The 25,076-nt window shown below is 39.9% G+C and overlaps 2 protein-coding genes across 6 annotated transcripts; both read right to left on the reverse strand.

Moving 5' to 3' along the window:
• Positions 1-1,522: 1,522 nt before the first annotated feature.
• On the reverse strand, positions 1,523-10,026 carry LOC120105476. 5 transcript variants are annotated; one of them, XR_005507883.1, is made up of 6 exons: positions 9,567-10,026; positions 7,069-7,149; positions 6,937-6,972; positions 4,715-4,866; positions 4,338-4,585; positions 1,523-2,543 (listed from the first exon to the last, which is right to left on the reverse strand). XR_005507883.1 is itself a non-coding variant. In XM_039117998.1 (5 exons), the coding sequence occupies exons 1-4, from the start codon at positions 9,738-9,740 to the stop codon at positions 4,849-4,851; spliced, it is 309 nt and encodes a 102-aa protein (XP_038973926.1). In that variant the 5' UTR covers positions 9,741-10,022; the 3' UTR covers positions 1,523-2,543; positions 4,715-4,848. The 5 variants fall into 5 exon arrangements, 1 of the variants encoding a protein (XP_038973926.1); XR_005507882.1 differs by lacking the exon at positions 6,937-6,972 and having other exon boundaries at positions 9,567-10,025; XR_005507884.1 differs by lacking the exon at positions 6,937-6,972 and having other exon boundaries at positions 4,549-4,585; positions 9,567-10,022.
• An 11,514-nt stretch (positions 10,027-21,540) lies between these two features.
• On the reverse strand, positions 21,541-22,817 carry LOC120105477 (cyclin-dependent kinase inhibitor 1-like). The gene is made up of 4 exons (XM_039117999.1): positions 22,398-22,817; positions 22,259-22,311; positions 21,975-22,169; positions 21,541-21,884 (listed from the first exon to the last, which is right to left on the reverse strand). Exons 1-4 carry the CDS (start codon positions 22,782-22,784, stop codon positions 21,815-21,817), a joined length of 705 nt encoding a protein of 234 aa, XP_038973927.1. The 5' UTR covers positions 22,785-22,817; the 3' UTR covers positions 21,541-21,814.
• Positions 22,818-25,076: the final 2,259 nt, after the last annotated feature.

Genomic DNA, 25,076 nt, shown 5'->3' on the forward strand with positions numbered 1-25,076 from the left:
TTGGGATTCAGGAAAGGGAGTTATCCGAACACGGGCAGCTTTTCTGCACCTTTCGCTGATTTGGTGCGGTAAAAAATGGCTAATTTTGGCAGCAAAATCTGCGATTGAGACCGAGGAGTTGAGATGGGAGAACTCGGTTTGTCAACGCCATGGGAAGAAGGAGTCGGTCGCCGAATGATGATTTCTGCGGCCTCTTTCATAAGTCAATGCTGAGAACTTGATCATATCCGAAATGTTAGAATGAATGTAAGTACGTGGAGCCACCCCATAGATGTGTTTCTCTCGCGTCAAACCATCGCCACATCTAGCATCATATTTTTGTGACGATGCATTTGGGGCCTTGTTTATGGAGAGCCATGCATTCTAGATGTGCTCTATATAGTCTAAAATGGGTTCTTGTGCTGTCCAATCAGGCACGACGAAAATAGAGCGAATTCAATATCATCATTTTTCTTCTGACCTTTCAAACCAACTAGTGACTCCAATTCAATGTCCTCTATACTCAAAAAAACATAAGAAAAAACATGACAAGGCCGCATGAACTATAATGGTCTAATCATTAGTTATCGAGCCCCAATAGACAATAAGTGGTGATATATCTCGGATCTGACCTCTGCTGACATCATCTAACTGATCAATGGCAGCTCGCTACATAATCTTCATTAAAGGTGCCATAAAGATGTTTAAAATCTTTCCAACAAGGGGTGGTTATAGCTCAACCTACCAACGTGTGCAGTTAAACTCCGTGATGTGCATGACATATAGAAGGTCATCAAGCTGTTAAAATGCATATTCTCTTTACTTGGTGATGGACGCCAACTCTCATCTTATATAAGTAGCATATAGGCACCTCCAAATATATTTTTTTTTTTTGGTTATTCTCACTCTTCTCAAAGCTTCATTGTGTTTCCATAATTTTACTTGACTAAGGCATTAAAGGGTCTGGCTGAACAAATTCTGGTAATCCTTTGGTGTTTCTTCTTTGTTTTCAAGTTGAAAGCTAGCATCAAGCAAACTTCTTCATCCAAGCATATCCGACTACTCACCAATTGTCCCGCTCATTCGATGTATTCAGCTTGGATTTTGGTGGCAACAAGTAAAAATATCTTTGTCGAATCCGAGCAAGAGGATATCTAATAGAAAGGCAGTATGCTTGAACACCCAGACAGTCCTGACAACTGTGATAAGTGTTTCTTGCATAATTGGACTCTGATAACCCTCTGGTTTCTCCATTCCTCTGTCTCCTCTTACTCCTGAGCCTTGTTATGAATGCCTGATGTCCTTATCGGCTCTTCATGTTCATGGTTCAGGACTATAATTGGGTTCGAAGCGCCTAGAGGTATTGTCCAGTCTTGCAATAAGCTTGGACCGGGAAATTTCTGCACAGTTCTACGCACCAGAACCAGCGATGCTTTTTCAATAATTGCACTGACACATAATCCTCAAGTTCAACATTTATCTCCTATTTTATTTATCTGTTTCTATAATTTCAAAAGCTGCCAACACCAAAGAAGGATCTTCATTATTACAAGTGCGAAGACTTTTTTTTTTTCAGGAATCAATGAAAGTTGGTGCCAATAGAACAGGCAACTGTTACCTTTAGAGAGAAATAATTACAAGATTATGGCCCAAGAGCTGACGCATTCTCTTGGTCAAAGACTTAAAAATCATGGTTACAAGATAAAGATGAGAAAATTCTGTGATCCTTGAGACTTCTAGAAGTTGGTCCCAGGAAGCTTGGCATTCGGGACAACCCTTACACATGGCGGCTTGAAGTTCTAACGACCAAAAAATCTTTTCTTTAAGGCCCAGAACTGTCATGCATGAAGTTTCAAACTCTTCCCACGTAGCCCCATTTATAAAATTAATTACCCACTGTTATTAACTATCAACAATTCATGCCTACCGTAAAATATGTGCCAAGGGGGGAAAAAAGCTACAAGGTTAAACAGAATATTTACATGCCTCATCGCTCCTGCACAGTTGTCATTCTCTTCCTGCAAATCCAGGGATCTAAGGCCGAACAATGGTAGCAGTCAAAATTCACATTGAAATTCATCAGAGTTTCCACCTTACAATCTAGGGCGGCGTATGCATTTGAGAGGATTGAAAGGGTCATGCCTATGAGAAGAAGCATGCATCTGCCTTCCATTCAAGGAGAACACTGTCTAAATACTCCAACCTTTCGATGTTCTTCAAGGACTTGGCCCAGAATCCCATTGGATTTGGGACTGATACTAGGTAGATGGAACAACTCCACCATCTGCTCCTTGAGCAAAGACGCAGCATCTTTAGTTTCACTAGACTCCATTGAGCTGGGCAAGAAGAAATGGTCACTTGGACCAATAGCTACCCTTCTAACACTCTCACTTGAGCACACTGTTGCTTCATGAAGACTGCAAACTCTGATATCTTGTTGCATGCACCTCCCGTGCCCAGTGTTTCACCATTTAGTTGCCTTCTCTGAGAATAGGTTATAGTTGCTCCAACGAGCATCTCAGACACAGCATCCTTGTACTCAGTTTGGTGATACGAGTAATGCACTGAAGAAAACAAAATATAATAATGACATCTCAATTTTGCAGCATAATAGAATTGACAGAAATTGCTTACAATACATAAACGACACGATACAGTTATTTTTTATGCCAGTAATATTGTATTGCTTTCAGTTTGCTGTAACATCTACTGCTAAAATGTTAATGTTGCTCCTAAATTCACATCTAACAACTATGTTCATGAGAATGCCATTCAATTGTTTGATGCATCTCCAGTGTCTAGTCACAATAACTGCATCTTCAAAACTAATATCGCTCAGGAAATTTTGTGGAATCTATTTTGTAATTGTTTTCCATGTCATATCCAACCTTTTCCTCCATCCAGTGACACATCACTATTTAAAACTTCTACAAATTAGTTTATCTGTAGTTCAGAAAAGCAAACATCGCATATGGTTCATATGGTTCCATCAATAAACAATAATACAGTCAACAAGTCCATTAAACTAATCTAAAAAATAAGAATTCTTCTCCAAAGCATATACCTATTATGGAGAATATTCACCGTTATTGCCTACTGCATCGGTACAAGTTCACCCCATCTTAATCTTACATTTTCCGATATTTTCTTCTCTGTCTTGAGTCTAATCAGGCCTCTTCACATATCTGATACATGATTAGCAATGACAAACCTGACCTCCCCCGCCCCCTCCCCCCCAAACCTTCCCTAAATGTGTTCATTCCAAAACAAATCTTTTCAGGTTTTGTCGTGCACCCCTCCTACATGCCTTTACAGTTTACATTGTAAACCATGATAGAATATTGGCCATTTTGATGTCCTATAAAGTGTTCCTTTAGGCTCAGAAGCATGTGATAAATAAATAAGACACCTCAAGAACCTCTCAACCTCATCCAGTAGGGAATCATTTGATCAGATGTCTCTTTGCCATTCTCCTCCTTAGCAAATCCAAGTACCATCTCTACATCATATAAAATTTTATAAATAAAAATAAAAATAAATGATCCTTGCACTAAACTTTATTCCGTGTATTTCCACTAAACTTGCACATTAAACTTTACATATATCTACTGACTTAGATATTGTATCATCTCATCAATAAGCAATTATTCTTTCCAAACAACATATAGAGAGCCACAGGGACACCACCAAATTATTAACAATTTCATATGCTTAGGGCTGATCCTTAGTCTAGAATGATAATGTTTAATACAATCAAAAATAACCTCTTATGACACTCTTCCTCTGTAACGCTAACCAATCTCTTTTGAAAATTGTGCTGTGTTATAAATCATATAAAAGCACCATGCTGCAATGTGAGGCAACATTTGTCTAGTGACCTCTGTAAAGGTACTTCTCTAGCATGTACAGATGATATAAAATAACATGGAAATTATAATGCCTATAGATACATGGATTTTCATCACACTTCTGCGATGTAATCTCTGCAGTAGAAAAGACAATGCATACCCAGGACATTATTAGAAGCCTAGAAGAGGAGTGGTCAATTCTGGACATCTATTAGCTACACTGCATTGTAGAAAAATTAGTTCCTAGTGAGTATGAATGGAAGTGTGGAGGGCATTAAGATTTGGACAGAAGCTTGATCTTAGTCGAACTATTCATAGTTCAATGTAACTCATGTTAAGCTTCCAAAATGAATCTTCGATGTCTATGCTTTTTCAGTAGAGTACATAAATATGTCAAAAATTGTAACTAAGTACTCGAGATATGTTTTCCTACTAGAAAGGAAACCAAAATCAATAGAAATGCAAAATAAAAAGGCTTAGCTAGTGCACATTAAGCTGCCAATTTAGTACATTTTAGTGGTCTTGTGCATCATTTTCATGTCAGCATGTGCCAAGTGTCAGGACAATATGGCAATATAATCCATAGATTCCATACTATGCTAGCAACCAGCCAGCATATGCTCTATAGAACTTGTCCCTACACCGTATACACGGCTAGGAATAAAACACAGATAAAGCTTCACATGGATTGTTCATTCTCAAGCATGTGCAGCACTCATACCAACTATTCTCTGTTAACTCCTCTTCCAAGGTATATTCTGCAATTCGGGGAAAAAACCATCAAACATTACTAGTTGAATAACATCATGTTGGATCTAATCAAAAAGGAAAAAAATAATAATGTCATGTTGGAATGGAAAACAAAAACTAGTTATGGATGCACCTACATGATAGGAGTTGTTCCATTTCATTAGCTTGACATTGCCACCAAGCTCTTGCATATGCTGAGCAAAACTAGAGATGATTTGGTAGGGAGCAAGGTCATCATCTTCTGAATATATCTGTCCGCAGATGCAGCCTCTTACAAGCTGATATCATCCTTCAGAAGGAAAATAATATGTAAATTAAAAATATCTCGAATTTAATAAACACAACTAAAATAAGTAGTGCACATATATCTGTTCCTATAATAGCAAACAAGCTTGACAAGTACAACCAAATCCTTTAGAATCACAAATACCCCATAATCAAAACCAAAAAATGGAAGGGATAATCAATAGAGACAACCAATGCTGTTAAGATACAACTCATAAATCATAGAGTGAGTGAGATCCAATGGGATTGTGGATCAGAAGCAAGTTGTAAGATTTTTCTGATTTCTTCCAAAAATTAAAAATATAAAATAAAAACGAAAATTAAATAATGAGTTAAATGTATATAGGATAATATTAGTGGAGAACAAAAAGGCATACATGTATGAAATTTTACAAAAAAAAGGCATACATATAAGATATCTTGTTCCCACCAACATAAGATCATTATGAAACAAACATTCTTTATAGTAATTCAAGATATTTATATATTACCTATTACGTCAATATCAAGTTAATTAAAATGTCTTAGGAAAGAAGGATAAGATTTAATTTTAGTTTTTAAAAATATAAAATCGACCACTTACTTTTAATTCCATAAACTCCAATAGCAGGCTTACTAATTTTTACTATGCAAAATTTATGAGTCATAAGTAACTAAAGTCATATGGTCAAATAAATTATAGAAAATGGGGCCTCGCATCATTTTGTACCCAGGTCACATAACTAAGAGTCTGTCTAATTCATAATACGGATCTAGATCCTATGTTCCTAATTTGATCCCAATCCAGAAATGAGATTGGGATCGCTTAGGGCCATTTTGATCCAGATTGTAAGATCTGGATCATGAATTTTAGAATTTAACGATAATGGAGACCACCTACCACTTCAACTGCATGGACAAGTACAGTAGCAGATTAATAGGCATAAAATACTACCTCATTAATCACTGGCTCATTTAAATTTTGTGGCAACTAAGTTCCTTGCATATAGATTTCAGCAGGTTCTGTATGATATATGCAAAATAGATAGTGAAGGCATGAATATATAGATCAGTTAACCTTTATATTCTTGAATTTCTTTAATATGCAGACACAACTTTCGCAACTTTATTATTTAAGAGGGAAAGACTTTTGTAGCCATTCTAATGTGTCGAGGCCTTTGTAGCCTTTGTAGCTGAACTCTCCACGTAATCATGAACTTGAACAGAGAAATTTATTAAGGCATGAGGAGTATTATTTTTGGGATTTCAAGTCTCAATAAGATAACTTAGTAGAAAAGGAAACAGGTCAATCTCATCGCCTTCCCTATGGGAAAAAATCATAATCATAAGCACAATCATCTAGCTTTTTTCCCAACTATTTGAATCGGCTTCATCAATCCTTATTCGCTGCGTATTTCTATCCAGGACCACCTCTGATGTTATTCCAAGTTTCTCCATATTCTTCCACATAATCTCTATCCATGTTAATTTAGGTCTTCCTCCTCTCTTTTTTTACAAATCTCAGCACCCACTAATGTACCTCTCCTTACAGAAGCCTTCTTAAACCTTCATTATACATGACCATACCATCTCTATCGATCTTCTATCACTTTGCTCTTAATTTGTGTAACTCTTACAGCTCCTCTCGCATATTCATTTCTTAATTTATCCTAACTAGTTTTATTACACATTCATCTTAATATTCTGATTTCTAGCACACTTAATTTGTTTTCATAGCCATACAACTATTGCTATTCTATAAAATTTTCCATTGAGCCTCTAAGCTATGTGCCTATCACATAATATTACGGATGCACTTCTCCACATCATCCAATCAGCTCTAATTTTATTACATATATCTTTATCTATCTCCTAATTATTTTATATGCTAGATCCTAAATAACATAATAGGTCACTCTGCGGAAGAGAGCATTAAAAAGGACCCTAAACCAACCATCTTTCTCCTCAAATCCCCGCCATTATGCCCCATTTTATTATTTTTTTTTCAAAAATCCATGTATTGTGCATGCTAAATGTTGGTATCAATATGTAAGAAAAAGCAATTGGCTTTGCAACTAAAAGTAAATGAGTGTACCAGACTAACTTGTCCACCGCATTCTCCCTCAAGCAACTGGAAAAGGAATAAAAAGAACAAGAACTAGCTGACAGAAATGAAAGTTAAACATAAAGCATACTATTGAATGGTGTCCAGCATCAAAGTTTATACCTGAAGAACCATGTACATGCAACCTTTTGAACCTCCAGAAAAAGTTGCGAGTACAATAGGCAATGGCCTATACTCCAGTTCCTGTTTCCCCAGCAATGCACCAAAAAGATGAAAACAAATTATAATCCAACTAGTTGATGTCAAATTCTATTAAGACGGCATTAGGGATTCAAATGTGCAAGGTTCAGCAATCAGGAATTCACCAGGACAAACCTTCACTCAATCCAGGTCAAAAGGTACAGCTATATGATGAAAATTCTGGGAAAAGCTCATCCAAAAAGTGGACTACAATTTATTCGAAGTCCAAGAACATTTTGGGTACAGTAGGAAGCATATAATCACTAGAGTTTCTTTTGTTGCATAAAAGATATTGTATAATCACAGGACAATATGCCTTGAAAATAATCCAATGGAACCTGCTATACCACAATAATACCTTAACAAGCTCATCAAGAACACCACAGGCTAGTGATCTGGCCTTATCAGAAAAAAATCTGCATAAGTTACAAATTATGTGCTCAAAAAGTTCTGAGATATTTATTATAGACCTTCTAAAATAATAAAGATTCAATTCATAGAGTGATGCAAAGAATCACAGAGATACAGAAATTAAATGTAAATAAAAGCTCACTCAGAGCCACTTTAAGTCTGATAATCCCGTTGCTAAATATGGGGGCTTAAAATTCACACTGCAAAATCCTTGGAATTGACCCTCCATTAGCTATCGGCCTCAAAGATTCTGATCATGAATGAAATTTTCTTACATAAAAATATTTTTGTCAATATAAGGCTAAAGAAAGTTCTCTTGGAGATTATACTTAAAAGGTCGAAAAATGAAAGTATTAGACCTAATTTAGACATAACCACTTGCAGAGAATAGTTTACAAGACAGAAAAATGTACTCAATTTCTAAAATTATTGCTCTGCAAAATTAGTAGATTTCTGTTACTCAGAAGAATCATATGTTAGAATATTTTATTTTAAAAGCTTCAACAATAATTTTACTTTTATTATATTAGCATATAACCATAATAGCCATGTCCTGACTTTCGCTAATGTAAATTATTGGCAAATAGTTGAGTTCTAGCTATTATTTATCAGGTGCAAAGATATTCTTCTATCAAATTAAATTGAAAAAACAAACAAAATTATGTTCCAATTCCATTTTCAGAGATAAGTTAACTCAAAACAAAATTTCCCAGAAGGAACTAGAAGAAAATAAGTGTTTATTTCATTTTTTTAATGAGTCAGAAAAATTCTGTGATAAATGTAGGTGAATGACTGTTCCCCAGAGCATGTTCTTACACTGTTCTGCCAGTAAGATAGGGTCACGGCTTTTAGGTTTCATAATAGGCTTGTACTTTGCTCAGAGTTGCTTTGGCTAGGAATTCTCATAAAATGAGAAGCTTGATAGTAAGTTCAAAGCTGGTCATAAAACATTCACAAACCTTTTGGATCACAGCTTGATCTTTAAGCTGATCTCGCTTAAAATGGAAAGCGATAAGTCTTGCTGGTCTGTTGGTTAAAATCTAAGTGAAGGGATCCAGATATAGAATCGAATTTGTCTTTTTCACAAGATATTTCATCTTAAAAAGATATTTAGAAATATAACACACAAAGGGTACCATATATACTAAAAAGTGTATCTCTAGAACCATGATTTAGCTTGATAAAACTTCACTGACACTTAAATGCATTTCTACTGCAGTGTCGGTTTTGGTACACAAAATGGTTTTCTGGGAAGCACATGGACTGCAAATTTCAAATCCAGAAAAATCAAACTAAAAAAATGCACCTCTACTTAATCCAAGTTTGTATTTTGACCGAATTCACTGGTATAACTTTAGATCAACAGTATTCATGGAATATAACAACAGCATTTTATAATTATTCTATTCTACAAGCAACCCTGCACAGCATCAATTGATGGTGTAACATTCTTCCAAGTAGAACAAATTGAACTCCAAGAGAGGGCAACATATTCAATGAGCTGAACACCTTTGGAACAGATCCATAATCATGTAACAGAAGAATAAAACATCACGCTTATTGATGTAGTTCACAATAACAGTTACATATTAGTGTGGCAACCAGTGACCTTCGAGTAAAATGACTAGTCCCTTAAGCAAGCAAGCTTCCTAACATTGCACGAACGAACATAAACAAATAATATATTTTGTGGAGACTCCAAATTCAATCAAAGGCATTATTTGTGACACTTCATCCCTCTTCCCTATAAGTTATACATAATAATTTAGTATGAAAACTAAGAAAGACAAACAAAAATTGATGTATTTTGACTTGGCAACTGAGTATGACCACGTTAAAGTTTGCAACATTATTGCATTAGAACTCCATAGAGCTATGATTACACATAAAGCTCAACTATTTAATGCTTTTCTACTGTGTCAACAGATCAAACAGACACCAACAATTCAAATCTAAGAGGCAAAGGATGCGAGCAAGGGACAACCCGGAACTTAAGGAGTAGAGCTTACAGGGTGAGGAAATCTGCATGGCAGACGAGGCAGCTCCACCCGAGGGACCAGTAGATATCTATATACGGCTTCAGATCCCTCGCCTCGCTCGAGAGCCACGCGAACACCACCACTATTCCTTCCACGTCCTGCCTCCCAACCCTTCCCTCCTCCCCGAGTAGAACCGACCTCCATGTTCCCACATTCCCGGAGATTATAGAGCTAGGGACTCCAGAAATCTTAATCTCGTCGTTCAGAGGCGATTCAAGGTTCCGATGATCGAATCCGTAAAGCCTAATTTCTTCGAAAGAAAAACCCTATTATCGTCTGAGATTTCGGAAAGAGGAGAAGAGAAAAGTAGGGAGGAAAATGGGAAGAGAAGCCCCTCGCCACCATTTGGCTTCGAGGTCTAAAATAACTGGATAGCGCCCGCGCTAATTTTCGCTGGAGGCGCAGGATAAGCTTTGGCGAACGAGGTTCACCTTGGCCGTGAGGTTTAAAATAACGGCGTTATAATCCTTACTTTTTGATATTAACAACAGTCATCCTGTGACTGGCTCAACCTTTAGACGACTGAGACGGTCGCCTAAGACCCCGGCCTAAAGAAGGCCCACCGCAGAAAAAGTTTCCAAGACAAAATAAAAAGAAAAAAGGTTACCTGTGAGTTTGCCTTAGGCCGGCACTGAAGGGAAGGCCTCAGTGGTTGAATGGGTCTGAGGACGGGGACGCACTGCAGAGAATCGGCAACTGATTTTTGAGATTCGCAGGTTGATGGAGGAGTGCGACTTCCACCAGGCTTCACACGTGTTCAGGAAGATCAACGAGGCGGCCGACTAGGTGGCCTCCTATGCGGCCCACCACTCCGGTGATTTTGTTTGGATTGGGAGTAGGTCTGTTGTAGGGCCATTACGTAGTATTTTATTTTCTTATTTTGTTGGCCATTTTCACACCTGCAGTATATGAGCTGTCGTTACACCAAAAAAAAAGGGATAATTAATTTCCCACCCTCCAAAAGACCACGCTATAACAAAAAGTCCCGGTTGACCGGTCTTAAAATCTTTCATCCAATATCTTTACCAAGTTTAATTCCCGGTCCTTGAGCCCCTTTTATTTTTTTTGAAAAGGTCGAAAATGCCCCTACCCTCCTCATCTCCCATTCCCAAAAGGAGAAGAAGAAAAGACGCCACCGCCGACCACGGCCCGCCCTCGCCCGAGCTCCCTCCTACGGCCGTCGCCGGCCCCGGCTCACCTCCTCCCGAGCCCCCTCCCGCAGCCCTGCTCCCTACCGAGCTCCCTCCTGCGGCCACCGCCAGCCCCGGCTCACCCCCTCCCGAGCCTCCTCCCACGGCCCCGCCCCCTCCCAAGCCTTCTCCCGCAGCCGCGCCGCCAAGATTGCCCCCGCCCCTGCCCCCGCACGAGCCCCCTCCTACGGCCATCGCCGGCCGCAACCCGCCCTCCTCCTACATCCGCCACGGCCCGGCTCCTTTTCGGAGCTGCCAGCCTCGCGGGAGGAGAGGTGCTTTCCGCTGGCCAGCCGCGGCTGCCGCCGCCGGAGGCCCCGTCCCCTCTCGGGCCGCCTCCCGTGGCCCCCTTCTGCAGCCGCCGCGGCCCAGCCCCCTTCCGGCGCCGCCAGCTCGCGGAAGGAGAAGAAAGAAGAAGAAGAAAAAAAAGAAAAAAAAAGAAAAAAAAAGAAAAGAAAAGGAAAAAAAAGAAAATAAATAAATAAATAAATGCATCAATATATACATATATATGAGAATGAATGAATAAATAAATATATATATATATATATATATTTTCATGAAATAAAATAATTATAAATAAATAAAGCTGCTGTGGCTGGACCCCCTCCCACGGCCGCCACGGTCCGGCCCCCTTCTGGCGCCACCAGCCTCACGAGAGGGGAAAATAGAAGAAAAGAAAGAAAAAAGAAGAAAAGAAAAGAAAAAGAAGAAAATAAAAAAGAAAAAAGAAAGAAAAGAAAAATAAATAAATAAATAAATACATATATATATGTGATGAACGAATAAATAGATAAATAAATATATAAGATATATTGTAATAAAATAATAAATAAATAAATAAAGTGACTACGGCTGGGCCTCCTCTCGCTGCCGCCATGGCGCAACTCCTTTTGGCATCGCCGGCCTCACGAGAGGAGAAAATAGAAAAAAAAATAAAAAAATAAAAAAAAAGAAAAAAAATTTAAGTGTGTGTAGAGAAGATTTAATTGTGTACAGAGAACACTTAACTGTATGATGCACATAGTTATGTATTCTCTGAATACAATTAAGTCTTTTTTGCACATACTTAACTGTGTGATGCCGAGAATACTTAACTGTATGTAGAGAAGGAAAAAAAGAAAAGAAAAGAAAAAGAAGAGAAGGAAGAAAAAATAAAAAAAAAGAAACGAAAAAGAAGAAAAGGAAAAAAAAAGAAAAGAAAAAAGAAGAAGAAAAAGGAAAGAAAAAGAAAAAGAAAGAAAAAGAAGAGAAGGAAAGAAAAAGGAAAAAAAGGAAAGGAAAAGAAAAAAAGGAAAAAAAAAGAAAAAAAGAAAACAATAAAAAAGAAAAAAGAAAAGAAAAAGAATACTTAAATGTGTGATGCATAGAACAGTTACTGTGTGTAGAGAAGATTTAAGTGTGTGTGCAGAGGAGACTTAATTATGTACAGAGAATATTTAACTTAAATGTGCGATGTACAGAATACTTAGCTGTGTGCAGAGAAAATTTAAATATGTGCAGGGAAGATTTAATTGTGTATAGAGAGCACCTAACTATGTGATGCACACAGTTAAATATTCTCTGTATACACTTAACTGTGTGTAGAGAAGATTTAATTCTGTACAGAGAATACTTAACTATGTGATGCACACAGTTACGTGCTATCTGTACGCAGTTAAATATTCTCTGGATACAATTAAGTCTGTGTGCAGGAAAGACTTAATTGTGCACAGAGAATACTTAATTGTCTTCTTTTTCATTTTCATTTTCTTCTTTTTCTTTTCTTCTCTTCTTTTTCTTTCCTTCCTTCTTTTTCTTTCCTTTTCTTCCTTTTTCTTTCCCTTTTTTCTTTTTCTTTCCTTTTTTCTTCTTTTTCTTTCCTTTTTCTTCTTTTTTTTTCCTTCTCTTCTTTTTCTTTCCTTTTTCTTCTGTTTTTTTCTTTTCTTCTTTTTCTTTCCTTCTCTTCTTTTTCTTTCTTTTTTCTTCTTTTTCTTTTCTTTTTCTTCTTTTTTTTTTTGTCTTTTCTTCCATTGTATCTATCAATATCAAGAAAAGAAAAGAAAAAAAGGAAGAAAAGGAAAGAAAAAGAAAGAAAAGAAAAGAAAAAGAAGAGAAGGAAAGAAAAAGAATAAAAAGAAAAGAAAAAGAAAGAAAAAAAAAGAAAAAAAGGAAATAATGAATGAGTGGCAGTTAGGTTAGTAAGCTTGGTATACAAGTAATATAGCATGTTTAACTTAACTGTGTGCAGAGAAACCATACCTATGTGCAGAAAATAGTAAACTATGTGCACAGAACAGAAAACTGTATTTCGAGGTTAATTAAGTATGTATCATCGTTAGTTAAGTGTGCTTCAAGTTTAATCGACTATGCGCCATGCTAAGGTAAGACTTGGCTCACAAGAACAACCTATATTAAGTATCTACCACGTCATTGTAATTGATTCGAAACATTCTACAAAAATCAGATTGCTTAACTTAACAGTATGCAGAGAAATCATACCTGTGTGCAGAAAATGGTAAACTGTGTGCACAGAACAGAAAATTATGTTTCGGGGTTAATTAAGTGTGTGCATTGGTTAATTAAGTGTGTTTCAAGCTTAATCGACTATGCGCCATGCTAGGATAAGTCTTGGCTCACAAGAACAACCTATATTAATGGTCTATCACGTCGTTGTAACTGATTCGAAACATTTACCAAAATCAGATAGCTTAACTAAACTGTGAGTACAGAAACTATATCTATATGCAGGGAACGGTAAACTGTATGCACAAAACAGAAAACTGTGTCAGGCTAGATTAAGTGTTAAAATATTAATTAATTGAATGCCAAGCTTACTTAAATATGTGCCATACTATATTACCTGTGTACTAAGCTTACTAACCTAACTGCCACTCACTCATTATTTTTTTTCTTCTTTTATTTTCTTCTTTTTCTTTCGTTTTTTTCATTTTCTTCTTTTTCTTTCCTTCTCTTCTTTTTCTTTCCTTTTTCTTCTCTTTTTTTCTTTTCTTTTTTCTTTTTCTTTCCATTTTCTTCTTTTTCTTTCCTTTTCTTTCTTTTTCTTTCCTTTTTTTTCTTCTTTTTCTTTCCTACTTAATTTAATTATGTAATACATAGAACACTTAACTGTGTGCAGAAAAAATTTTAAGTATGTGCAGAGAAGACTTAATTGTATACAAAAAAACACTTATATGTATAATGCACGCAGTTAAGTGTTCTCTGTATACAATTAAGTTTTTTTTTGCACACACTTAATTGTGTGATGCAGAGAATACTTAACTATGTGCAGAGTAGGAAAGAAAAAGAAGAGAACAGAAAGAAGAAGAAGAACAAAGAAAGAAAAAAAAAAGGAAAGAAAAAGAAGAAAAAAAACAAAAAGAAAGAAAAAAAAGAAAAGGAAAGGAAAAAAAAGGAACGAAAAAGAAGAAGTTAAAAGAAAAAGAAAGAAAAGGAAAGAAAAAGAAGAAAAAGAAATCAGTTAAGTGTTCTCTGTACACATTTAAGTCTTCTCTGCACATACTTAATTTTTTTTCTTTCATTTTCTCCTTTTTTTTTCTTTTCTTTTTTCTTTTTTTCTTTTTTTCTTCTTTCTTTTTCTTTCCTTTTCTTCTTTTCTTCTTTTTTTTTCTTTTTCATTCCTTCTCTTCTTTTTCTTTCCTTTTTCTTCTTCTTTTTTTCTTTTCTTTTTTTTTTCTTTCCTTTTCTTTCCTTTTTCTTCTTTATTTCTTTCCTTTTCATCCTTTTTCTTTTCTTTCTTTTCTTTTTTTTCCTTTTCTTCTTTTTCTTCTTCTTCTTTCCTTTCCTTTTTTATTTATAATTATTTTATTTTATTAGAATATATTATTTATTTATTTACTTGTTTATTTATATTTATTTATTTATGCATTTATTTATTTATTTATTTATTTTTTTTCTTTTTTTTTCTTTTCCTCTTTTTCTTTCTTTTTTTTTCTTTTTCTTCTCTTCTTCCCTTCTTCTTTCTTCTTCTCCCGCGAGCCAGCGGCACCGGAGGGGGGTCGGGCTGTTGGAGGGGGCCGCGGGATGGGGCAGGGCCGCCGTCGGCGGCGGCGGAGAACACCTCTCCTCCTGCAAGGCCGGTGGCTCCAGAAAGAGGCCGGGCCGCGACAGATGCAGGAGGAGGGTGGGCCATGGCCGCAAGAGGGGGCTCGTGAAGGGGCGGGGTCGGGGGTGGGGGCATTCATGGCGGCGCGGTTGTGGGAGGGGGCTCGAGAGGCGGCGAGCAGGAGCTGGCGGCGGCCGCGGGAGGGATCTCGGGCGGGGGCGGGCCGTGGGAGGGGGCGAGGCCGCGGAAGGGGGCTTGGGAGGGGGCGAGCAGGGGCCGGCGACGGCCGCGGGAGGGGGCGAGGCCGCATTAGGGGGCTTGGGAGGTGGCGAGCAGGGGCCGGCGACGGCCATGCCTTTTTCTTTTCCTTTTGCTTCTGAGAACGAGAGATTAGGAGGGGAAGGGGCACGGGAGGGGGCGGGGCCGCGGGACGGGGCTCGGGAGGGAGCGAGATGGGGCCGGTGGCGGCCGCGGGAGGGAGCTCGGGCGGGGACGGGCCGTGGTCGGTGGCGGCTGCCCCTTTTTCTTCTTCTTCTTCTTCTGGGAATGGGAGATCAAAAGGGTTAGGAGCATTTTAATATTTTTAGGGGGTATTTTCGTCTCATAATAAAGTATTGAAATATGGCTGGACTGATTGTTAAACAATCAGTCAACAGGGATTAAACATTAGAGACCGGTCATTAAATGTAGCGGTGATTAATTACCCCAAAAAAAAATCCTCAAAGACAAAATGGCCTTAGGCCTCCAAATATATTGGGGCGCTCCTGACAACAAGTACCATAAATAATGATCTGAGTGTCCTGCCTATGTTGATATATAATAATAGCCAAAAATATAGCAGTAAAAAAAAAAAGATGGTATTGCCCAGAAAAAATTATATAAACAACATTTTAAGTTTGGATAAAAAAAAAAATTATCCCAATTTTTCTAAAACTTTAATTAGATGCCATAAACTAATTTGTGTTGCAATATATTTTGGTCGTTTTTGCCCATTACAAATCATTATTATGTGATGGTCACGTAATAACAAAATATTTACAAAATTTCAAAAATGTCGTTGCCACTAGTATTATTATGTAATGGTCATGTAATAATATTATTAACACAGTAATGAATAATAATACTTTAATATAATATGATAAAATAACATACACAAGTAATTCGTATTATTATAAAACATTCTAAGATAATAATATTATTATATAATTAGTAATATTATTTTATAGTAATAATATTATTATATTATAATATTTTGCAGGCTGATGAGGAGTTAGGCACTCTTTAAATTTTCTATGGTAGGCCAACTAGTTAAACCTTCATCCTACCCGGAATCTCCGATCTACACTCGACTAACAATCTCTGACTCGAGTTAATATCCTTAAGATATCCAACGTATTGACCCCATAAAACTTCTCATGCATCTTTATTGCCTTACAAAGATGCTGGAGGTTACCTTTATTCTCAGGGAAGACCAACGCCACTCCATCTATAGGCTGCAAAATAGGTTGGTTATTTTCCGACTTGCAGGTACTGGATGAACCATTCTCATCATCCAAGCAAAAAGAGAATCAACATCGATATGGGCTAGGATGGCAGTGACTCTATAGGATCGGATTTTGTTCAGATAAGAATCACACCAAGCCAAGACGTTCTCAGTCATGGCAGGCTTATGAGTGAAAGTGATAAATTGGAACTCTAAGCATGCTGGCTATAGAAGAAGATGGTTGAAGAGAATAAGCCCGGATAAATTATCAAGTGTGGATCATTAAAAGGAGGTGATAAGGGAGTTAATAGATGAACATGGGATTACTAGAGCAAGGCCGAACTGTCTGGCAAAAAAGTTGAAAGAATCATGTTCTACAAAACACAATGTTATTGCTAGACTGTTCGATAATATGGCCCATGTTTAGATCCCATTCATGTGACTAGAAAATATGTTCACAATGCCCACATAGCTTAGGCATCCTTAAAAGACATACCAACCCTTGGAAACTAGAGTCGCGAGGAGGGAAGAAAAAAAAAAGTGGGTCCAGCGAGCCGAACTCTCAAAAAAATTTTTGAAGTAAATGGAAAATGAAAGACAAGGACTGCCAAATGAGCAAGTCTTGGTAAGTATGCATGACCTCTGCTCTGATACCATGTTAAAATCACCAATTATCCCAAAAGCTTAAGTTGATAGGATGAGATAGATTTATTTATATATTTTATAATTTCTTACCGGCAAAAACTAGAGGGCCATCATACTAGGCCGATCCTCAAACACAGCAATAGCCAGTCGAAGGTAGGTCTTGATGACAACTCTAGCTAAGCAAGAGCACAAAAGAAACTTACAAATCCCGACAAGTAAAAGGGCAACTTATTCTTGCTTAGAAATAAGCTGATTCTTTGATCAAAGGTGTTGATGTAACTAGTATAGCGAGCGTTTTTCTCTAAATCACAGCCAGACTCCACATCAAGGATGCTAAACTCCTTGTCAGTCAGCCTAAGGTTTAAAAGAATTCTGAGGTCCAAAAGACTAGGACTTGACATTCCATGATTCAAGTGCAACGAATTGGTCGAAGGCAACCGCAAACAAAGGGCTAAGAATGAGAAGACTATGGTCAGGAATGAGTACCTAAGGGCTAAGAAGTAAAGATTGGTTGGAAGCAGAGGGAGACCTATAAAAGGATATAACATGTAACATCCCATTAGGCTAAGAATGAGAAGACTATGGTCAGGAATGAGTACCTAAGGAGAAATAGCTTTAAGAAAACCAAGAGCGTTCGAGTTGCTCCGATCGCTACTCCACTTGCTTCACTACAGATTCTATCTCAGTAAAGGCTATGAAGGAATGGATTGCGAATAGAAGAAGAATGAAGTTTAATTCAGAACATAGGAACGAGCAGCAATGAAATTAGATTTTTGCAAGAGGAAGAAGACGGTGGGGATAAATGAAAGAAAAAGGCTGGGCGTTACTATAGAAGCTGGGCGCACCGTAGAAAGACATATGGATAAGATGCCAAGCAAGGGTGAAATCTCTAGGATAAGGTAAAGATAGTATGCCACTTAGAAAAACCTCCCTGATATAAATACATGGCACATCGATTATGATTTACAAAACTAAAGAGGTGCAAAATAATGATGAAATTTTGGTGTGTGGAAAATTCTTCAAACACAGGATTGAGGCTGGATTTGGTGTCAAGTATATCCTATCATCCTTGTGATCATTAATTGATGGGCTATAGGCAATAATTTTTACACCGTATCCAAGCGAACGGTTAAGAGATATGGTCCAATCAAATACAGATTGGTGAGGAGACTAAAAACAGGCTAAGAAACAGTGACTTCTATGAAGAAGAGGAATCATCACATATCCAAAGATCTTGGCCAGAGTATGGAAGTTCGATAATGTAGACCGAGCTAGAATAGTAAATCGAGCGTGAACCAGACATCAGAGTACAAACCGAGCATAGATGAAATACTAACAGGAGACTTAGTACAAATTGAATATTAATGACTGACCAAGTATAGAGCACTGCCATGTAAATTGAGCATGAGCATAGGCCAAACTGCCGGCTAAGCGGCAGGATATGAGACAATTCCCAAGTAGATCAAAGTGACAAAGGGAACAAATCCTCAACATAAAACAAAGCACCCTAGTAGGTCAAGAACAAACTATCTCAATGAGGAATGACTGATAAGTGATAAACGTACGGTTACCAAGATGCAGATCATGTGGAATAGGGAGTAATGCCCAGATAATGGAGGGGTACCATAACTGTTATAAGTAGTGGAGGCATGAAACAATAATGACAAATGTTAGAATAGAAGTGGACCATTTGTTCTATTAGTTATAGAAAAGAATGTATATATATGAAGTTGTAACGGTCTTTTTAGATGAACAATCATTAAAATCCCTATTTTTATTTGTCAATTAAATTTATTTTTATCTTAAATTATCAGTAGTTTAGTTTATAGCTTAATCTATCACCGCTGCCTTTTTCTCAAGTAGGTAGCATTTCAACAGGAAAAGTCTTTGAAGGTTCAAGGCACTATAACCCAAAACTTATCTACCCTTTTCTACTCAGGCCGATGGTATGCTCGCACATCCTTAGAACTAATTAATTAGTTGTGCTTTAATAACCTGAAAAGTGGCAACATTGGAAAGGCTGATCCTTAGGACAAACAAGGGTGAAACCAGGTCTCCCCAAGCCTATTCTCACCTTGTGTTCATTAAGGCTATATTTGATATCACTGTCACTTTTCCTTTTAAAACAATTTAGAAATAGAAATTCTGTTTCTATCTTTTTTTAAGATTTCTAGAAACACAAACATATTCAGCATCACTATTTTTTTTAACAACCCATTGTCAAGCCAACAAGAGGCAGCAAAGGAGGAGTGGCGGGAGAGGAGGTGATCTGGAGGAGGAGGCAAAATAAGAGGGACATGATATTGTTGGCGACCTCCTTATCATGGTGTTGATGTGGATGAGGCAGATGCCGAGGTTGGCAGCGAGGGTGGAGTCGATAGGCTAATCGGTGGAGCCAAGGCAAAAGATGAGCTACTAGGATTCAGCTTTATTAATTATAAACTTGCAATAAATTTGAAAAAAGAATTACTTTTTTTGATAGAAACAATATAGAACACCACTAAACGTCCACGCCATGCACATATAAAACTAGAAAATATTAAAGAGATCACTCATGCTCACTACTAGTTAAAAATCATTCACTGTGGTAGCAAGCTTGATGTACTTTAATGAAAATAAAGAATTTCAATGAAAACAAGAAAGAATACTAGAAGCACAACTCGAACTTATGTATGAAGTATGGTAGATGAACAAAGAATGAAGCTCTCTCTTTTATATCATGATTTCACCATATCTAACTGTTGTTGCCAATCTCCAGACTACTAGGGTGGATTGCCCCTGTCGATCTATAAGACAACAATGGGTAGAAAACTCACCGAATCTGCCAAGCCCTCCAATGTTTAAGATAGAGAGAAAGTATTGGGTGTACGAAAGATAAGTAACTTAACTAAAATCGAGGGAATAAGAATAATCTTTTTGTCTAACCCTTCATGCAGAGGTTTTGAATCTATATATCGCTATGGAGTTTGGAATCTCCTGGAGGTCGTATTATAACGAACTGTGATTGTGTGATAATTGTTGAAAGATGTGCAATATTCATTTTGGTTGCATCGTAACTGTAGCTACTTGGCACATATTGGCCATGATTATAATCTTTAACTCTCGGTGTGATTGAAGTACTGAAGTCGCTGACAAAGCTAAAGGGATTCGGGTTGACTTGAGATGAGCATCGAGCTGAATGGCTGTCCGGCCGATTTGTAAGATTTCATCCAGCACATCGAATGATGTGTGACATTAGATTGATCGGTCAGATTTGACTTAATCCGACAACATTAAAGGGTTGCAGAGTATATCCCAATGGCCATATCAACTGTGATTTGGACAAATACGATTATACAGTATCATCATGTTTATTTCCTACCACATCACCAAAATAAATCATGAGATGAGATCATTTCCTCTATTCAAGGGTGCAAACTCCCAGCCATCTCCGTACATGCTCATTTTCCTATCATGTCTCAAGACTCGAGAAAAAAAGATGTTAAAATCATAAGGTCTTAAAATAGTATATAAATCATGTCGACTAAATCTTGTGAATCCTTCATTTCGTTTGTTCCTCCATACTCCAACGAGAATTGCACTTCATTAGTACACGCTTTCACGTGCTTAACAGTATACTAATCATGATGCTCTCCCATAACAGTTAAAAGGGACAGGTACAACACTTGTAGGGCCTCTTGCTCATCCACTGTCGCCATCCATTTGCTCAACATTTCCAGTTCAAGCTTACGATTTCAATCCATAAACCTCCCGCATCCAAAAATGAGAAGTACAACTGACAACATGTTTGTGGAGCAAATAGTCCAATTGGTATCAGTTTAATCCATCTCACCCCAATTGCAAGTACATACACTATCCTTCCGAACAAAATGTCATTAAAAATAATATTCCCCCTCACTCCCTTAGCTACTAAAATGGAAGCTTTATCAACATATTACCTATAGCTGCAAGCCTGCACTTCAACATACACAAAAAAGCTAAGCTAAAACTGTTGGTAGCTTGGATAGAGAGGGGAAAAAAAGCCCTTGACTGGAAAGATAAAAGTAGTTGATTAAAAAAATTCAGCAAACTGCCAAAGCCATCCACTGCTGAGGCGACCACGTTCTCACCCTCGCCTCTTTTGACTTCCTCGGAAGTTTGCACACCTAGGGATCCACAGAAGGCTCTCTCCCCAGTTCCCAACGTCCCAAGCCTTTACCTCCCCAAAAGTCCACCTCTCTCTCCTTTCGCCACAAAGCCTGGATCTCAAATTACTTCTGAAGCTAACATTCCTTCTTCTCCTCCCAGAGTCCCCCCCCTGAGATAGCCTCCATGTCTCTTGACATGGGCACCAGATCCAAAGCGATCCTCAGAAAAAAAAACTAATCAAATATAACCCTAAACAATTTAAAAAAAATCATCATTTAATCCAGAAAGGATGAAGAAAAAGGCCTGGAGATGATTGGGTGACGGCCAGCTCACCACGTGCTTCACCCCTCCTTCCCACGCGGTCTCTCCCTCCTCTCAGGCCGACGCGCCTCCGCCGACGCCCAGAACAACCCAAGATGCAAACTGTCAACTGAAAGCAGTAGAGAAGGGGAAGAGAGAAGGGAGGATTTAGGGCGGAGCAAATTATTGGAGTTTAAAATGTTCCTCTTGCCCACCTGAAACGAGACGAAAGGACGGGGGCTTCAGTTCAGAAGCTTCTCCGTATATCTCGTACTCCAGAGGGATAGGGACAGCGGAAGAGGATGATTGTTAACTTACAACAAAACTGTACATTATTTCCCTAAAATTAAAATAAAATGAAAAAAGATAACAACTTTGCATTTCTTTTTTTTTTTTTTCTTTTTCTTTTTACTCCCCTCCCTTCTGATCATGGCTTTACTCGATGCCACTCGTACCGGCCGTCCAATGGAACGTCGTTGGAGACGTCGTAGTTGTACCTGCGACAAAGAGAGGACGGCGCTCAGGTTAGGGCAGCCGGATATGTCGTTACGAAAGTACGACGAGGGAGAACGGAGGAGGGGATTTACTTGACGCCGAAGATTTGGAGATTCTCGGAGGCGGCTCTCTCCGCGGCCGCGAAAAACACCTCGATTTCCGCCGCCTCCACCGTCGCTATAGCCGCCGCCTCCACCGTCGCCGATCTCCTTGATTTTCTCTTCCCCGCCGTTGATTCCAGGTTGCACGATTCCCCTCGCAGCTCGCTCGGCGGCGGCGTCTCCTTCCTAAAATAAGATAGAAAATATTCAAGTTAAATCACAAAAATTAAGACAGAATAAGATAAATGGGAGGCAAATGGGAAATAGTGGAGAACCTCTCTCTGCTGCGCTCGAAATAACATGGCGACGTCTCCAAATCGTCGTCACCCTGGAGAAAAGAGAAAAAAACGAAGAATTCAGATCAGCTGAAACCCTAACGAGCTCAGTTCCGTCTTTGTTTCGTGTTCCGCCTACCTCCCGATCGCCGGATCGAAGGCGCCGCCGGCGGCCCTCGACGGACACGACCTCACTGGAGGCGTTGCTGGAACAGCGGGAGAGGCGGTCGGAAGAGGCTGGGCTAGGGCCCCGAGCCCGCGGGCCGCCGGGATTCGCCGGTGTCCTCGCGATCCGGGGGGTCATGACGAGGCTCCGGCTCCGGAGCTGGAGGTAAGAATTCTGGACCCCGGCAGGTTCCGCCGCCTTCCTCCGCTTCGACCCCGCTCTCTCCTTTTCCGCCGCCGCCGCCGCCGCCGCCGCAGATGCGGAGGCGAGGGCCAAGGTCCGGGACCTCGTTCTCATCCCAACCACCTGGGACACTTCCATCACCCCGACTTCCCCCCCGACCCCTCTGCACTTCCTCATGCACTCCCCAGACCTTCCCCTCCTCCTCTCCTCTCTCTCTCTCTCTCTCTCTCTCTCTCTCTCTCTCTGGAAAAAACGAGGCGAAGGGGGTGGTGACGAGATCCTGCCGTCCGCTGGGATGTACTTCTAAGGTGGGGGTTTCTGTGGGCACGGAACGGAACAGTGACGTCGGGGTACAGAACGGCGCCGTCAGGCGAATCTGGACGTTGGGATTTCGAGAGGAATGAAGCGCCACGTGTCACCGTCTCAACCCGTTTCGTCCACCGGCTCATCCGGTCGGATACCCTGATATCCGGTCACCTCGCTTGTTAGTGCGCCTAACAGATGGGATGGCAACGGGCTGCTTCCGGTGGCCAGAGTCCGTGTGGCGTGGGGCTGGTCGGGAGCGGCTTGAATTTCCTAAAATACCCTCTATCGTCGCCTTAGTAACGAAACTACCAGTAACAGTCTTAGCTTCCCGTTTACCAACGGGCGGCACGTTAGGTGGGCCCCACCAGCAACGGCAGAGGCCACTCGTCCAATTGCAATCGAACGGCCGTCGTGATAATTTGAAATGTTATAACGGTCGTTATTAAGTTCATAACGGCAGAGCGTACAATTTGAAATGTTGATAACAGCCGTTATGATGCATTAACAGACAATAAAGTCTACCGTTTAATGGCCGTAATAATTACGCCGAGAGGGAGACAAAGATTAATGGCTAAGGGCTCTTAACTTCACCAGTCGTTAGGCAGCGTCCGTTATGCAGCACAGACTACTAGGCTGGTCGTCTGACCAGGGCCGTCCACGTGTATTCAAGGATTGGTTCGTTCTTGTTGGAACAGTAGAGACACTGTTGTGATGTATTAACAGACATTAAGAAACAGCATTGCCTACCGAATAAAACAGACACTTACAACAGCTTCGGTTTAATGAACGTATTAATTAAGTCTATTACACAACGTCCGTTGTGGAACAAAGAGCTGCAGTGTTTGCATGTGATCATGGCCGTCCATGTGTTCCGAAGGTTGATTAGTTGCTGCCGGAATAGTGGAGACCAAGATAATATAATAGGGATCAGGGAGCTTACAGAGAGAATCTTGGCATTTTACTTCGACCAGGTTTAATTTAGGTTAAAAGTAAAACACACGGGGGTAGTTGGGTGCACCCATCGCCACCGTAAGTTTTTGGGACCACTGGTAGGATTTGTGGTCCACGGATCGGACGGATGGGAGGACAGGGATCACGACAACTGGAAAGATTGTGGGCCCAAAATAGGACAAAAGGGATGGGGAGAGAGAGGGGCTTCCCTTGCGTTCTGGTTAAGTCGAAGTTATGGTATATGTTTTTTTCTTTTTAACTTTCGAGGATCAGATGGGAGTTTGTGCGGCGATGCTTGGAGGGGTTTGGATTTCACCCACAGTGGGTCAGATTGGTGCTCGGATGTATATTGTCCCCGTCCTTTGCCTTATTGTTTAACGGCTCACCATCGTCTTTCTTCGAGTCGTCGGTAGGATTGAGACAGGGCTGCCCTTTGTCACCACTTTTGTTCATTCTATGTGCAGATTCTTTGTCCCGTGCACTCAGACAGGCCGTCCATGAGCAGGAGTTGGAGGTCTATGGCCCGGCGGCCGGGACAACTAGGGTTTCTCATCTGTTATTCGCTGATGATTGTATACTGTTAGCTCACGCGACGAGCAGATCAGCACGGGCCATTAGTAGGATCTTGGGGGCATATTGTGGAATGTCGGGTCAGCAGGTTAATCTGGCCAAGTCTGCCATTTCCTTTAGCCCGAAGACTGACCATGGGGCGAGGCAGTCTATTATGAGTCTTCTAGGGATTGGAGAGCAGGAGGGGACCCTTACATATCTCGGGGTACCTATTACGGGACGCCGTCTACGTCGGAGGGAGTGTACATCCATGGAGCTGAGCATCACCCACCGTTTGGAGAGTTGGCAGGCGGGTGCACTGTCGATGATGGGCCGAGTTATTTTGGTACGGTCAGTGTTGAGCTCCATCCCCACTTACTTGCTTTCCAATACCCTGGTCCCTCTTGCAGTGATCCGGGGATTGGAGAGGATGTTTCGCACATTCATCTGGGGACGTCGGGGAGGCAGAGACGGCGTTCATCTGGTGGCATGGGAGTCTATTTGCCAGCCGACCAGCAGGGGAGGACTTGGTATTCATTCATTGGTTGAGCGCAGGGAGTTACTGGCGACCAGAATGGCAGCCAGATTTCTCCTAGAGCCTGAGGGCCTTTGGGGCTCATTGTTGAGGGCGAAGTACGGGGATCCTGCCCCCCACTACGTCCT

This window comes from Phoenix dactylifera, unplaced genomic scaffold (genome assembly GCF_009389715.1).
Source record: "Phoenix dactylifera cultivar Barhee BC4 unplaced genomic scaffold, palm_55x_up_171113_PBpolish2nd_filt_p 000294F, whole genome shotgun sequence".
Lineage (NCBI taxonomy): Eukaryota > Viridiplantae > Streptophyta > Magnoliopsida > Arecales > Arecaceae > Phoenix > Phoenix dactylifera.